General features: G+C 38.4%; 1 protein-coding gene across 1 annotated transcript; it reads right to left on the reverse strand.

The window, feature by feature from the left end:
- Window positions 1-16,782: 16,782 nt before the first annotated feature.
- On the reverse strand, window positions 16,783-17,484 carry LOC149822813 (uncharacterized). Its single transcript, XM_089980388.1, has one exon. The coding sequence runs from the start codon at window positions 17,482-17,484 to the stop codon at window positions 16,783-16,785; it is 702 nt and encodes a 233-aa protein (XP_089836514.1).
- Between the last annotated feature and the right edge of the window lie 214 nt (window positions 17,485-17,698).

The following is a 17,698-nucleotide window of genomic DNA, read 5'->3' on the forward strand; positions in this document are numbered from 1 at the left end:
TCAGTAGTTGTTTTTAGAATTAGAACTAGTTATATTTTAGCATTAATTATAGTTATTTCTATTACTAACTTTTTATTTTATGTTGTTTTAGGTTGACAAGCATCCCACATGTTAAAGGTTAATTACTTCAAGCACGAGAAAACTATAGTTGGTAAAATGACAAAATGTCCCTGTGACCTGGAGAAAACTTGAGCAGCATTTATAATTAGTTGTAGTTAATTTTTATTTTTTTGACCTAATTATAGGTGTTTTAATTCATTGTAGACAATTGTTATATTAATAAATTTAAATTTTTATATTTAATTCTAAATATCATCTTGTTCCCTATGGATTCGACCCGTACTCACCACGAAAGTGAAAAGTCGGTTTTTATATCATTTGGTTGATGATTTTTCAAAGTTTTTATTAAAAAATATATTTTAAAAATATCATTGCAAAAGTACAACCAATAAATGATGAACATTATGAAAGAAAGTGAGTTATTGAATGATAATAATAAAAAAAATTAGCCATGTTTCTCTATGTGAACTATGTACTCTTTCCTTCTGAAAAGTAATACCAACCAAACTCAGACTCCCAAAGTCCAAGATCGAAGTGTTACAAAGATGGCCGTGAGTGTAAACCTGTGATCAGGAATCAGAGGTTGAGGAATCAAGCTGTGATAAAAACAAATTTACCCATTGAAGAGATTTCTCTTAGTTTACCCTTGCAAAACCCAGATAAGCATGGTCATTCCATGCTATTTGGGTTGTAATCAAACAAGAATGAAATGATTGCTTGACAAGAGGTCCGCTTGAAAAAGACTAGCCCATCATCTTCTCATGCTGTTGCGACCTGTAAAAGTTATAGTACTCTTTTAACATTTTCAAGATCATTCTTTCTCACACACTTTATATATTAACATTTTTACACTACAAGAAAATAGGTGATTAGCGACGAAATTTAGCGACGAAATACTTTCGTCGCTAGTTAGCAACAGATTAACAAGAGAAACACATCCGTCGCTATAATCAATGGAATTTACAAAAATAGCGACGTAATATATTCCCTCGCAAAATCCATCGCTAATTAGCGACGGATTTTGTGAGGGATTATTTTGTCATAATGGACGCACCATTTAGCAACGTCTTTTGCGTCAGAAATATTCTATCGCGATTTAGCGACGGAATCAACGACGAAATATATTTCGTTGCCATTTTTGTGTTTTTATTTACGGTGGCTTAGCGACGGAATTAATCCGTCGCTAAATGTCGCATAACCACTAATCCCAACCCTCTTTTTCTTTTCTTCTTTTGTTGATCCCGCTCCCTCCCGCCGGCCTCTCTCCGACCCCCACCGTCCACCGTCGCTGGCTCCCGATCCCCGCCAGCCTTCCGTTGTCGTCGCCGCCACCGCCGCCAGGTAAATTTTAAAACTCTCTACGTTCCGGCGTTCCTGTAGGGGGTCGACCCTCTGCGGTTTTCGGCAAGGGGTCGACCCCCTGCCGGAAACGCAGGGGGTCAACCCCCTATGTTCTTGTTATTGTATGACATCATATATTGCATGATAAATTTGATATTTTCTTCATTATAGCATTCTGATGGTTTTCTTTTAACTGGTTAGGTTATTATTCGTAACATCATACGAAAATGACTGCAAACCGTGAATGGATGTATCGTAGGATAGTGGATAATGAGTTATCGCATGAATATATGGATGATGTTGAAAGTTTTATTGAATTTACAACAGCAAGTGTCACTATAGTGGATCCCACAGGTCAAATTAGGTGTCCCTGCAAGATTTGTAAGAATAATCGATTTGTAGAACCTCATGGCGTTAGACATCACCTATACAAGAATGGTTTTGTGAGTGATTATCAGAATTGGACATTTCATGGAGAAGAATCAGTACAAGAAAATACGTTATTAGCGACAGACGGTAGCGACAGAATATTTTTGTCGCTAGTTAGCGACGGATTAACGAGTGAAAAACATCTGTCGCTATAATCCATGAAGCATACGAAACCAGCGACGGAATATAGTCTGTCGCCCAGTCCGTCGCTATTTTGCGACATACTATTTTGTCGTTACGTCTGCATGATTTACCGACGACTCTTGCGACAAACTTTAGTCTGTCGCTAAGTAGCGACGGACTTGGCGACGGCATATCGTCCGTCGTTGGTTTCGTAAATTTGATTTACGTGGGCTTAGCGACAGATTAAATCCGTCGCGAAGCCGTCGCTAAGTTTCGAATAACCCTAATCCCAAACAACTTTTCCTTTTCTTCTTTCGCTGCTCCCGTCGTTCGCCGCTCCCCCTCCCGCCGTTCGCCGGTCCCAGCGTCCGCCGGCCCCGCCGCTCGGAGAAAGGTAAAGGACACCCCCCCCTCCCCCGCGCGCATTTTTCGGAAGGGGGTCGACCCACTGCCGGAACAGCAAAGGGTTAACCCCCTGCCGAAAAACGGAGGGGGTTAACCCCCGCATTTTCCGGCAGGGGGTTAACCCCCTGCGTTTCCGACAGGGGGTTAACACCCTGCGTTTTCGGCAGGGGGTCGACCCTCTGCCTTTTCGACAGGGGGTTGACCCGGGCAGGGGGTCGACCCCGGCAAGGGGTTAACCCCCTGCCTTTCCGGCAGGGGGTTTAACCACCTACCGTAACAGGCAGGGGGTCAAGCCCTTCCTGCTCAGGCAGGGGGGCGACCCCCTGCTGTTCCGGCAGGGGGTCGACTCACTGCGGAAAGGCTGGGGGTCGACCTCCTGCCCGAACAGGGGGTCAGTTAACTCCCTAAGTTTTGTAAGGGGGTTAACCCCCTATATTCTGTAAGGGGGTTGACCCCCTGCCGGAACAGCAGGGGAGTTGACCCCTTGCCAGAACAGTTTTTTTTTCGTGGTGACTTCATTTTAAAACAGTGTTTTTTTGTGCAGATTTTTGAACGGAACCAGCTCGTGCTCAGCCACCTGTGGTAAGTAAGTGTCAAAAATAATGCAAATCGGGTAAATACCCGTGGTGAGTAAGTGATGCAAGTGTATCACATGTTATTTAATTTATTAGATGTAACACTTTATTGTTCACACACTCACTTAGTTGTTTATATTAAGGGTTGCTTTGTTGGAGTTCGGAGATCATGCTGAGCATGATTTTAATGTATGCATATTGAAGTGTTCTTATTTTTGGAGTACGGAGCCCATGCTAGGCATGATAGTAGTTAGTGAGATATTGAAGTGTGTTTGTTGCAGGTACATATTTGCCATTTGTTTGATATGAATGATTACAATGTATTGCAATGTTTGGTGTAATTGTATTCATGCTTGCATGTAACTCTCAATTTGATTATGACTTTCATGTGAAATTCTATAATGAAAGCATGTTTCAAATGATTGTATCGTGTCATTAATAGTTTGCACATGAAAATATTAAGTTATCAATGCATGCATCAAAATTCTTGTTATTGTATGACATCATATATTGCATGATAAATTTGATATGTTCTTCATCGTAGCATTCTGATTGTTCTCTTTTAATTCGTTAGGCTATTATTCGTAACATCATAAAAAATGACTGCAAACCGTAAATAGATGTACCGCAGGATAATGGACAATGAGTTATCGCATGAATATATGGATGGTGTTGACAGTTTTATTGAATTTGCAACGACAAGTGTCAGTACAGTGGATCCCACAGGTCAGATTAGGTGTCTCTGCAAGATTTGTAAGAATAATCGATTTGTAGAACCTCATAGCGTTAGACATCACCTATACAGGAAGGGTTTTGTGAGTGATTATCAGAACTGGACATTTCATGGAGAAGAATTTAGAAACAATTTTGATGCACGGGTGAATGTGGTGCACGATAATCCATATACGAATTTGATATTTGATGTCGCAGGAACAAAATTGGGTTCTGCTATGAGTTCTAGTGATATAAGAACTGTCGTAGATGAAGAATCACCAAACGATGCAGCTAGTAGATTTTATGATTTAATTAGAGATGCTGATGAGCCACTTTGGAACGGTTGTGAGAGTCACACTATCTTGTCTGCAGTTCTTCAACTAATAAATTTGAAATACGAGTATAATTTGAGTCAATCATGTTTTGACTGTTTATGTATGATTGTGTAGAGTATGTTGACCAAAGATGAGAAATTACCACAAAATTTCTATCGTGTGAAAGTTATGGTCAACGCTCTAGGTATGGGTTACAAAAAGATTGATGCTTGTCCAAATCACTGCATGTTGTATTTCAAGAAGAAGGAAAATAACATATCATGCCCGTCATGTGGACATCCTCGGTTCAAGCCAAAGACAAGAGGCAATGGTAGCATGAGATCAAAGGAAGTTTCATACAAGTCGCTCCGCTACTTTCCTATCACTCCTAGATTGCAGCGATTGTATATGTCTTCAAAGACAACTAAACACATGAGATGGCATGCAAATAAAGTTCGACATGATGAAAACAAGATCACGCATCTTGTTGACGCTGAAGCTTGGAAGCACTTTGTTCATACTCATCAGAACTTCGCAATGGAAGTGCAAAATGTTAGACTCGGTCTATGTACAGATGAATTTAATCCATTTGGGGGTAGATCAACTTCATACTCATGTTGGCCAGTATTTGTAACTCCATACAATCTTCCACCAAACTTGTGTATGAAACGTCCAAATCTTTTCTTGTCTCTGTTGATCCCTGGTCTGACCTCACCTGGCCAAAATCTTGATGTATATCTAAGGCCATTGATTGATGAACTAAAAGTATTGTGGGATGACGGTGTTACCACGTATGATGCCCACAAAAAACAGAATTTCAACATGAAGGTCTTTATTTTATGGACAATCAGTGGCTTCTCTGCATATGATATGCTATCTGGTTGGAGCACACATGGGAGGTTGGCTTGTCCGTACTGCATGGAGGATTCCAAAGCTTTTAGATTGAGGCATAGAAGGAAGCCTTGCTGGTTTGAGTGCCATCGTCGATTTATACCCAGCGACCATCCATTCTGACGACAAAAGAATGTGTTTAAAGCAGGCACAACTGAAACAGAAGGTCCATCCTCAAGATTGTCTGGCATAGAGATTCTAAGAAGATTGTGATATTTTCTAGATGTACTAACAGATGCCTGATGTCCTACACCCTTTCGTGGATTTGGGAAGGATCACAATTGGACGAAGAAATCTATTTTTTGGGAACTACCGTATTGGCCGACCCTATTGATACGACATAATTTGGATGTGATGCATGTGGAGAAAATGTGTTTGATAATGTGTTCAATACAGTAATGAATGTTAAAGGAAAAACAAAGGATAATCCGAAGGCCCGTATGGATTTAAAATTAATATGTAAAAGACCAGAATTGGAAATCAAAGAGTATAATGGTAAAGTACTGAAACCAAAGGCAAAGTACGTGCTCGGACCTGATCAAATAAAACATGTATGTCAATGGTTGAGACAACTGAGATTTTCAGATGGATATGTCTCTAACATTGCTTGGGCTGTGAAGATTGACGATGGACAGTTATATGGGTTGAAGAGCCATGATTGTCATATCTTTATGCAACGATTGATACCCCTAGCATTCCATGATATGTTAGACAAACCTATATGGGGGGTATTGTCTGAGTTGAGCGGATTTTTCAAAACATTGTGCACATCGGAGGTCGTAGTATCAGATGTAAAGATTCTCGAGGACTTTGTCATCATCACTATTTGTCTGCTAGAAAAGATATTTCCGCCAGCATTTTTCGATGTTATGGAACATTTGATCATACATCTACCATATGAACTAAGGGTTGGTGGCCCTGTGCAATATCGATGGATGTACCCATTTGAAAGGTATATGTTTTTTTATATTTGTCTCTTTAATGACAGATATTTAAAATTTGAAATGTATATTCTTGTCAGATGCATGTTCGACCTAAAAAAAAAGGTTCATAATAAAGCAAGAGTAGAAGGCTCTATTTGTGAGGCGTACACTTTAGAAGAGATTTCAAATTTTTCATCTATGTACTTCGAACCTCATATTCCAACACGTTACACATGTTTGGCCCGTAACGATGGTGGAGAACAAGTAATTGTAGCTGGAAAGTTGTCGATATTTCAACCACTTGGGCATGCATTTGGTAGTTGCCGATCAAGGCTATTGACAGATCGAGAGCAAGACACAGCACACATCTATATTCTTTTTAATTGCTCAGCGATCGACCCATACATCGAGTAAGTATATGTAGATGCAACATAATTATAAATCCTTTTATGTTCTATATGTGGATACATGGCTCGGTAATATAAGTATTTGTGGTTTGCAGACGATTTGATCTGGAGTTGCAAAGAGAAGTTTCGCATCTCACTGATGCAGAAGTACAAAAAGAACGTGAAACTAAGTTTGTGGAGTGGTTGAAACAGTTGGTAAAGAAGCTAACATAAATTTTGTACTTATAAACAACACTAAGTTACTTAATTGATCATGATCACAATCATTGTTTATGTCTGTGCGTAAGTCCGCCATGGTGATGTTAAAGATCAAGGAATATGTGATTTAGAAAATGGTCCGACCAAAGTTGTGCAATGCTACAACGGGTACATCGTAAATGGTTATCGATTCCATACAAAAGATTACGGTATAAACAAATCAACGATAAATAGTGGCGTGTGTGTCAAGGGTAGCAGCTATGGTGAAAATGAACATGATTACTACGGTGTTATAGAGGAAATAATGGAGTTGACTTACTTAAGCATAAATAATAGGGTAACTTTATTCAAGTGTCATTGGTTTGATCCAACTGCAACAAGACTCGACAAAGCTTCAGGCATTGTGGAGGTGAATCATAAATCCAGGTTTGGAACATATGAACCATTCATATTAGCCTCGCAAGCTCAACAAGTTTATTATACTTCATATCCGAGTATAAAAAAGTCAGATAGAAATGAATGGTGGGCAGTTTGCAAGGTGAAGTCTAAACTATACCCTGAGTATGATCAGTTACAGGAAGATGAGTTAGCTGAAGACAGCGATTACTATCAATCAGATGATGTCTATGACTTCGCTTATGGTCACGATGTTGCGCATGATATGCATGTCATATCTCCATTGGCTGATGAAACATTCATAGAGGAATGTGATCCAAATGATGTACCAAGTAGATGGGCAAACAATGAAGAAGAAGAAGAAGAAAAAAAAAATGAAGAAGAAAGTTAAACTAGTGACGAGGAAGAATTCTCAAGCTAGTAAGCAAAATCTTGTACTACAAACCTCTATTTAAATGCATTACAGTACTTGATGTGAATGATTTGAATTATTTGAATGTATTGTAATACTTGATGCGAATGAATCTGTCGATATTGCAATGCTTGGTGTGAATGATTAAAATTTTTTTTTGAATGTATTGTAATACTTGATACGAATGATTCGAATGCATTGCAATACTTGATGTGAATGATTTGAATTATTTGAATGTATTGTAACACTTGATGTGAATGCATGAGTTGTATTGCAACACTTGATGTGAATGATTAAAAATTTTATTTGAATGTATTGTAATACTTTATACGAATTATTTGAATGCATTGTAATACTTGATGTGAATGATTTGAATTATTTGAATGTATTGTAATACTTGATACGAATGATTCGAATGCATTGCAATACTTGATGTGAATGATTTAAATTATTTGAATGTATTGTAATTTATGCAATGAATGATTTGAATTATTGCAATACTTGATGTGAATGCTTTGAATTATTTGAATGCATTGTAATACTTGATGCGAATGATTTGAATGCATTGCAATGCTTGATGTGAATGACTTGAATGCATTGCAGTACCTGATATGAATGATTTGAATTATTGTAATACTTGATGCGAATGACTTGAATGTATTGTAATACTTGATGTGAATTATTTGAATGTATTGTATGACATATGTTATTTGTTAGAATATGGTTCATGAAGGTTACAGTGGTCGCTCATCCAGTAGTAGCCAGACTCAACCTTCATCTTCACGGGCTCCTGTGATAGGTATATTGATTAACTAATTGGATGTTTGATTAGTTCAAATGCGCATTCTGAGAACTTCTAACGTATTTTTTTACAGATGATGTTTCGCCTATACACGACCCACCTACACCAGTTGATCACACAAGTCAGAAGCCAACACAGGAAGCAGGGTCTTCCTAGTCTGGCACAAGAACACTCATTCGAATAGTGTATATCGATAATCGACCGTAAGTATTTTGTTTTTAATTATTGCATATCTTATAAATATTTTATATTGATATTTATTGTGTAACAATTCATGTGCAGCACGAGGTTTGAGCCACAAGAAGTAGTACGGGAGATTAGGAATTCACTTCTTCAACATCTACCAGGACCGGTTGCTCAATGGAAAGAGTACCCATAGGAGGTGTTAGACAAATTGTGGTCCTCATTCACGGTATACAGTTGTTCCTCATAGTTAATGTGTTTTATATTTAATTTTTTTAAGTAATGTCTACTAACATTCTGAAAATATTTCTAGGCTTCGAATCGCTTCGCAACTACGATGAAAGAAAATGATGCAAGTAAGGTATGGCAGAAGGTGATTGTCAATCGATTTGCAGACATGTTGCACACTATGAAGACTGCAACAAAAAAAGCATCTGGCGTAGTAGATGATCCACTACTGTGGAAGGGCCATGGCCCTATTACTATCAGGAGAGATTACTGGGATGAAATGTGCGATAAGTGAGCGGGAGATGCATTTAGAAATCGCTCTGCGAAGGCTGCACAAAATCGAGCGAAGATACCCGAAGCCCATCTACACACAGGTGGATCTAAGACATTTGAGAGCCATCTGAAGAAAATGGTAACTCATCAATATATAATAATAATTTTATAAGTATTGTTGCAAACTTGTGTACTAAATCTTTTGTCATTTAACTTCGCAGGAAGTAGAAAAAGGAGGCAGTGTACCATATAAGGATGTGTTTGTTGAAACACATAAACGAAGACCACGAGAGTCTTCGTATCAGAGAAGGCGAGAACAACAACGGTATGTATTTATTCTATTAATAATCATTGCAATATGCAAGTTATCATAATGTTATCATTAATTATTAATGCATACTTTAAACATTATTTTGTAGGAGGCATATGAGCAACAAATGGTAGAGCGATATGGCGATGACGCTACTCAACATCCATCATTTGATCCTGCAGCATGGGTGACTGCAGCAGGTGAATCCAAAAAAGGTCATGTGTTCATGTTTAGGAGTAATTTAAACACTTCACCAGTTATTGTTTCTTCCAGTTACGACTCACAGGCTACTTTCGCCGACATAAGCTCCAAGCAGCAACCTATTCTTTCCGGTGATGATGTACGCCAGATCATTAAGGACACAATGAATGACTACTTCCATGACACCGTCGCTCCCTTTCTCCGAGATGAGATTACCAGTATTGTGCTGAATAGAGGATCTTCGATTGCAGGTCCCTCTCAGGTATAATCACATATTCAGTTTTTTGACTGCCTTAGCACACATATGAGCATGATAGAATCACATATATAACTTTTTGCCTGCCTTAATTAGAGCACATATGAGCATGATAGAATCACATATAGAGTTTTTTTATTGCCTTAGAGCACATATGAGCGTGCTATAATAACATATAGAGTTTTTTTATTGCCTTAGAGCACATATGAGCATGCTATAATCACATATAAAGTTTTTTGCCTGCCTTAGAGCACATATGAGCATGCTATAATCACATATTCAGTTTTTTGACTGCCTAAGAACACATATGAGCATGATAGAATCACATATAAAGTTTTTTTGACTGCCTTAGAAAACATGTGAGCATGCTATAATCACATATTCAGTTTTTTGACAGCCTAAGAACACATATGAGCATGTTATAATCACATATTCAGTTTTTTGACTACCTTAAAACACATATGAGCATGCCAAAATCACATATAGAGTTTTTTTACTGCCTTAGAACATATATCATTTATGATAGAATCGCATATAAATTTTTTTGCTTTGCCTGCCTTAGAGCACATATGAGCATGCTATAATCACATATTCAATTTTTTGACTGCCTTAGCACACATACGAGCATGATCGAATCACATATATAGCTTTTTGTCTGCCTTAAAGCACATCTGAGCATGGTAGAATCACATATAGAGTTTTTCTAGCTGTCTTAGAACACATATGAATATGCTATAATCACATATTCAATTTTTTTACTGCCTTAGCACACATCTGAGCATGATAGAATCACATATATAACTTTTTGCTTGCCTTAGAGCACATATGAGCATGATAGAATCACATATAGAGTTTTTTTATTGCCTTAGAACACACATGAGCACATGATAGAATCACATATAGTGTGTAATTTATTTCATTATATTTTGTTTATCAATACTGACTGTTCTTTTCTTGTGTAGGTTGCTAGCGATAATCAGCGTAGCGGAGCTGAAGGGACAGATAAAGGCAATGAACAAGAAGACGCACAAAATCTTGGCGATGATTAGAGAACTGTGTTGAAGAAGTTCTATTTTTTTATGTTTCCTAATTGTAATTGTTGAATTGTAAATAATTAAACTTGTTAATTTTAAGGTGGAACGATTAATTGTTGTAGATTCCTTTTATATGGAATTTTTTGTGTGGTTTGTTTTTTATTTACAGGAAATATAAATTGTACCGTTCTCGGTATTTAATTTTCAAATAAAATTTTTTATTTTTTTTCGTGTTTGCGACGGAACCATCCGTCGCTATTCATATAAATCTAGCGACGGCCTAGCGACGAACGTAAATCTTTCGCCAAGTCGTGGTCGCCGTTTAGTACCGACGGATTGGCGACGGAATACAACGCTCGTTATTCCGTCGCAATTAGCGATGGACCTGGCGACAAATTTATTCCGTCGCCAGTTAGTGTCGAAAAATTTGCGACGTAAGCATACCGTCGCCTCATTGTCGCTACGCCTGTTAGCGACAGAATGTGGTCGTCGCTAATCTACTGCTTTGTTGTAGTGAATTTAGAAACATTTTTTATGCACGGGTGAATATGGTGCACAATAATCCATATATGGATTTGATATTTGATGTTGCAGGAATAGAATTGGGTTCTGCTATGAGTCCTAGTGATGTAAGAACTGTCGTAGATGAAGAATTCTCAAACGATGCAGCTAGTAGAAATGTGCATTCTAAGAATTTCTAACGTATTTTTTTACAGATGATGTTTTGCCTGTACACGACCCACCTACACCAGTTGATCACACAAGTCAGGAGCCAACACAGGATGCAGGGTCTTCTCAGTCTGGCACAAGAAGACTCATTCGAATAATGTATATCGATAATCGACCGTAAGTATTTCGTTTTCAATTATTGCATATCTTATAAATATTTTATATTGATATTTACTGTGTACCAATTCATATACAACACGACTTTTGAGCCACAAGAAGTAGTACGCGAGATTAGGAATTCACTTCTTTAACATCTACCAGGACCAGTCGCTCAATGGAAAGAGTATCCAAAAGAGGTGATAGATAGATTGTGGTCATCATTCACGGTATATAGTTGTTTCTCATAGTTAATGTGTTTCATATTTAATTATTTTTTAGTCATGTCTACTAACTTTCTGAAAATATTTGTAGGCTTTGAATCGCTTCGCATCTACAGTGGAGGAAAATTATGCAAAGAAGGTGTGGCAAAATGTGGCTGTCAATTGATTTGCAGACATGCTGCACAATATGAAGACTGGAGCAAAAAAAGCATATGGCGGAATAGATGATCCACTACAGTGGAAGAGCCATGACCCTATTACTATCAGGAGAGATTATTGTGATGGAATGTGCGATAAGTGGGCGGGGGATGCATTTCAAAATCGCTCTACGAAGACTACACAAAATCAAGCAAAAGTGCTCGAAGCCCATCTACACAGCTGGATCTAAGACATTTGGGAGCCACCTGAAGAAAATGGTAACTCATCAATATATAATATTAATTTTATAAGTATTGTTGCAAACTTGTTAACTAAATCTTTTATCATTTAACTTCGCAAGAAGCAGAAAAAGGAGGCATTGTATCATATAAGAATGTGTTTGTTGAAACACATAAATGAAAGACCACGGGAGACTTTGTATCAGAGAAGGCGAGAATGGCAACAGTATATATTTATTCTCGATATTTAATTTTCAAATACATTTTTTTATTTTTTTTGTTTGTGACGGATTAGCGGCGGATATATCCATCGCTATACATATAATTTAGTGACGGCTGTAAATCCGTCGCTAAGCCGAGGTCGCCGTTTAGTACCAACGGATTTGCGACGAAATCTGTCGTTCGTTATTCCGTCGCAATTAGCGATGGAACTGCCGACGGATTTATTTTGTCGCCAGTTAGCGTCGAAAAAATCGTGACGTAAACTATCCGTCGCTACTTCGTAGCTAATCCGTCGCTAACCCTGTTAGCGACGGAATAGCGACGGAATGAGGTCGTCGCTAATCCACTGCTTTATTGTAGTTTTATAACGATCGGTTTTCCTTTTAGAATTGTTGCAACTTTGTTTACTTTGGGTTGTCTTTAGTGAATTTCACCAGGGTTGGTGATTGTTAGTGGAGTACACAAGCCTTGTTTAAGTTGTTCACAAAAGAACTTTAATTTTCATGCTTTTGGGAACGACGGAGTTTGGGGTTCATCTTAAACTGATCCTTATATATTCATGCCTTTGTTTGTTGTTTATCATTATGAAAAGTCTTAAATTTTTTTATGGTCCAACTTGACAATATGTAGCAATGTCATAATTATCTATTTTTTAAAGATTTTTTCATTTTTCAAATAGTTATCTATGAATCACACACTTTTTACAGTTCGAAAGCATACGCTTCACTGCAAGGGGCCTAATGCTCTGCCTCACTTTTTAGATTTTTACGCTATATATTTAGTAAATTTTGATCTACCTGATTGACCCAATAAATGAACTAAGATGACCCCGAAATGGTTGCAAACAAACTCTATAAGTTCACTTAGCTTCAAACTATGCTTTCTAATAATACAAACATCATTGAATTCCGATGTCAGTAGTGGAAGTTATGCTCCACAAAAGTTGTATAAGTTGGTTGTTCTTCTAATGAACCCATATATTGGTTGAATTGGTTTAAATTGCTTGTAGATTCACTAGGATCACAAACAAAGTGGAGCATTCCTCCGAAAAATGCCGAACTACTGTTCTTTGAATGGAATCTGTTCTTTGATATTTAGAGTCTTCATTTGCTTGATATATACAGTCTTGCTTGAGGAAGTTTTAGAGAATGCAAACCCTAATTTGGATACAATGTTCATTGCAAACAAGTAGAGAGAATTCTTAACACATTTGTTGTGATAATAGTACTTGAACTTCGAAAGAGCAAAAGCAATAAACTTTGACTGCTGGTATTGGAGTGGAGATGTAAGGGGCTGTGAGAGTGGAGATGAAAATGGTCCATAAAAATAGAGTTTTCACTAACATCCTTGTGAGAATGCATCTGAAATGAGAAGATGGGAGGCCATCTCCACTCCCATATATCCATTTTCATCTCTCATCGCATCTCCCAAATCTGGGTTCCCAAACAGCATGCTGAGTAAGGGATTCAGTGAATTCCCATCCCACTCTCAAGTCCTGCTCCCAAACACAGCCTAAGTCATTCGAGAAGTCGAGGAGCTCTTATATTGGGCTTTCAAGATGAAGCAACAATGCATGAGGATCCAAGTGGCATTACAAATTTTTTTATTAAGTATTTCAAATCATTTCACACATGCCTATCAACTATTAAATTTTAACATAACCTCATTGACTGCATTATTAACGATATCTCAGAGAAAGAGAATAAAAAACTGATAACTAAGTATCTGAGAAATATGCGACAACTCCATAAACTTCTTATATTATTGCAATGCTCCTGAACCTGGGGCTTTCAGCCACAAATTTTGTTGAATATCAGGTTATCAAGCATAAAACTACATGGGCCGAGACCTTTTTAAGTCTAGTTAGGACCCTCTAAGAATCATACTTATAAGTAGTTTTTTGGTCAATCTGAACCGTTAGATATGTTTAGCATTGCCTATTAAACGTGCTTTTTTTAAAATTGATTTGATGTAAAAACATAAATATTTATCGTCAAATTTTAGTATAATAATAACTATTGATTTTTTTTACCTTTTTAAAATATACATCTAAGCATAAAAATCTTAATCAAATATATGTTCGTTGTTGACTAAACAATGATAAATCACATCTAATGGTTCTAATGAAAAAAATAGGACCATTCCCTTCTCTCTCTCTCTCTCTCTCTCTCTCTCTCTCTCTCTCTCTCTCTCTCTATATATATATATATATATATATATATATATATATATATATATATATAGACCGTCCAACTAAAAGAAGGTCCAAAATCTACAAATAGTGATAATAGATGGTGTTCCTTCTCTTATGATTGAGTTTTTCATCGATCAAACTTTACCTATTGAATTTTTATCATTCATTTAATTAATGACATGTTTTAGATTATGAACTTTTGATGTTTAGATGTATTTTTTAAAGCACTAAGTATTTTAAAGTTTTAAATACATTGTGAGCCATCGATTTTTCAGGTTTCTAAAAACATGCCTGTGTGCTTTCTTTTAAAAAGATCAATGTAATTTGTTTTTGTTTTTGTTTTTGTTTTTTTAATTAGCTGGTAAGAGTCCGCCTAACCCCAGCATCGCTATAAAAATTTCTTTGAAAAAAAAAAGTCATTTGGCACGACCACAATTGTTTTCTTTTTGAAAGAATTGCTTAGTGTTGTTGCACTTAATTTTGTTTTTTTCCTTGTTCTTGCGTGCGTCACCACATACGCGTAGTTTTATTTAGGGAAATTTTCAAATACAACCCAAATCTTTCAGCCTAATTCACATGCATACCAAACTTTTAGGGGGTTTTCATTTGCCCACCAAAATTTTAACTTTAGTTAAGCAAATGGCACCCCTGATTGGTTGCCGTCAAAAGCTCCTCTTAGTTATCTCTTTTTTTTTGAAAGAAGTATAAATGTATTACTGAGTCAAGAGGAAAGGATACAAATGCTGTTAGTGATCTCTTAAAATGACCAATCCATCCATGCAGTTTTATGGTAATTCTTCCTCAAATGGAAAACGTTGTTATTGCAAAACTTTCCCTTGCATCTCTCTCTCTCTCTCTCTCTCTCTCTCTCTCTCTCTCTCTCTCTCTCTCTCTCTCTCTCTCTCTCTCTGAATGTTGTTTCTGCCTAAAAACTTGGTTGCTGATGATCTACTCATAAATCTATGCTTACCAAAAGACTAGAGAGCTGCTGATTCGTGTGTTTCAGTTTGAGAGGCCTGTGCGTGAGATTGCCTCGCTCTTAGCTTGCATGAGCCCATCAAATCTGTCACCAAAGTGCAAAGCTGTACGAGTCTGGATGTGTACGCTTCTCTCAATCACGAGGCATGGTCTATTACAAGTGATTTTCATTTTACAAATCTCATATACATTTCAATCACCAGGTTTGTGTTGCAAGTCCATAAATCACAAGAAACAATCGAGTTTTACTACCTCCATGTGGGTTTAGGTTCACATGTGATCTCCATTAAATCTAAATTAGATCTTTTATTGTTGAATCCTGTGCTAAATTATGTTACAATCCTAGGTCTAACAAACATATTTTTCATTTTAGAATAGTTGGTTTTATGACAAGTTGGACCGAGACCCGATAATTGTTTGGACCTGTTCTAAAACAACAAATGCCATGAATTGGCTCTCATATCATCAGGGAGGTTTGCAAACAGGTCAGATCTAGGCTGAACCGATACTCGATCTGACTTGTTATGAGTGGGCTTGGTTTGGATTCAGATCTAACTTGGATCACATGGTGGAATTCATGATCCGGTTGTAGTCTGGGTCTCCTCCGACACTGGATCTCAAAAAAATAAGTCAACTATATTTGTTTTCTTATAAAATATACAAAGAAACTTGTGTCAAAATCAGGTCTGACCTAGATTCAACTTAACCTGAAATCACTTTTTTTAGAATCTGATCCATTTGTAAAACCAAGATCCAACCTGTTTGCAACCTTACCATCAGGCATTGAAGGAACCTGTTGGCATCCCAATGTCATCATGGTGAAAGGTGAATGGATCCATCGATCAAAACCACGCTCCATATGACTGCACGGAAACAATGTAGCAATACATCTTTTCTCAAAGGCAACTTACTGCATCCAAGTTCAAACTGACTTTGAATGGCAGAATAGGTTTGACATCTATTAGTCCTCACAATAAGAGTAAAAGAGTAGTTTGAGTTAAGCATGTGGAGAAGCCAATTGCCGTGTAGTTCAAATGCTTTAAGGGTCAAATAGCAAATTTTGAATATGGATTATTGCCAACCTAAGCGAAAATTAACAGCAGTTAAATGAGTGGGTGCAATTGCTTAGTTAACGGTGACAAACATTTGGTGGAGAGATGAAAAACTATAAAAGTTTGGTGTACACGTGAATTAGGTCCAAGGGTTTGGTGCATATTTGAAAATTTCCCTTAAAACATAAAAGCAAAATGAACCATCCAATCCACTATAATTTTGGAGTTGTTCGCATTGGAAGAGTACATAATTCATGATATCATCATCATCATCATCGCCAATAATCCATGCACCAAAAATCAAGGCCAAAAGCTCAAAAAGAACGGAAAGAATATACAAAGACCTCCTGTCAATTAAGGCCAAACACCACTCACAGTACTACAAACAGCTCGCATCTCTCCGATGGTCGCTCACCCCGCAAATTAACCGTCAGCTCATTTGCCGGCGACGGCGCGCTCATCGCCGATAACCGGCTGCAGCGAGTGGCAGTCCCGGCACGCGGACACGAACGTACGGAAGATCTTCCTCACCAACCACGACATAATGCCGCGTTGATGCGCACGCGATCTCTTCTCTGGCTCCGGCGGCCTCTGCCTAACGGCGTCGCCTCTCCTGCCGCTGCTTCTGCCGGAAAGCGTTCTCGCAGGTGCCGGAAACAAGAATTGCCACCTCGGCACGACGAAACACGCCGGCCGGTCTCTCCTCGCCTTCGACGGATTCTTCACTCTGGATGCGGATTTGGCAACCTTCTTCTTCGTCGACCGGACGGAAGATTCCAGCGACGCCGACGACGAGGTGGTCCAGCTGCTCTGGCGCGAGCTCCGACTGCTGCTGGAGGTCGAGTCCTTGCGACCGGAGAGGGAATATTCCGGCGTGAGGGGAAAAACGTGCGGGAGAAGCTGGCCGTTGGAGAAGAATAGATCTGCCGGGAACCACTCTCCGGCGGGGTCGGCGTCGGGGGCGCCGGAGCTATTCCGACTGAACTCGAAGTCCGGGCTCGTCCACGACTCGGGGCTCCCCGGCCCTCCTTCTCCGGCAGCGTCATCGTCGTGGAGGATCATGCCTGAAAGAGACAATGCCTCGTCGTCTTCCTCGCCGGAATATTCCCCCCGCCGACGGTTGGCTTCCATAGCCATGAGGGATCGAGAGAATACGCTTTCGGACCCTTCCAGGGACCGTCAGCCTTGGCCTTTATATAAGGGCTCGAATTCTTTTTCCGTTTTTTTCTTTTTTGATAGATCAAAATAAAAGTTTGAAGATGGACACGTGGTGGGGCCCAACTGTCGTGGTGGTGGGCCATATCATGTTACATGTGATGACGTGTCATTATCTTAACGGTACTTTTACTGG

This window comes from Nuphar pumila, chromosome 11, assembly GCF_984573655.1.
Source record: "Nuphar pumila chromosome 11, dmNupPumi1.hap1.1, whole genome shotgun sequence".
NCBI classification, from domain to species: Eukaryota; Viridiplantae; Streptophyta; class Magnoliopsida; order Nymphaeales; family Nymphaeaceae; genus Nuphar; species Nuphar pumila.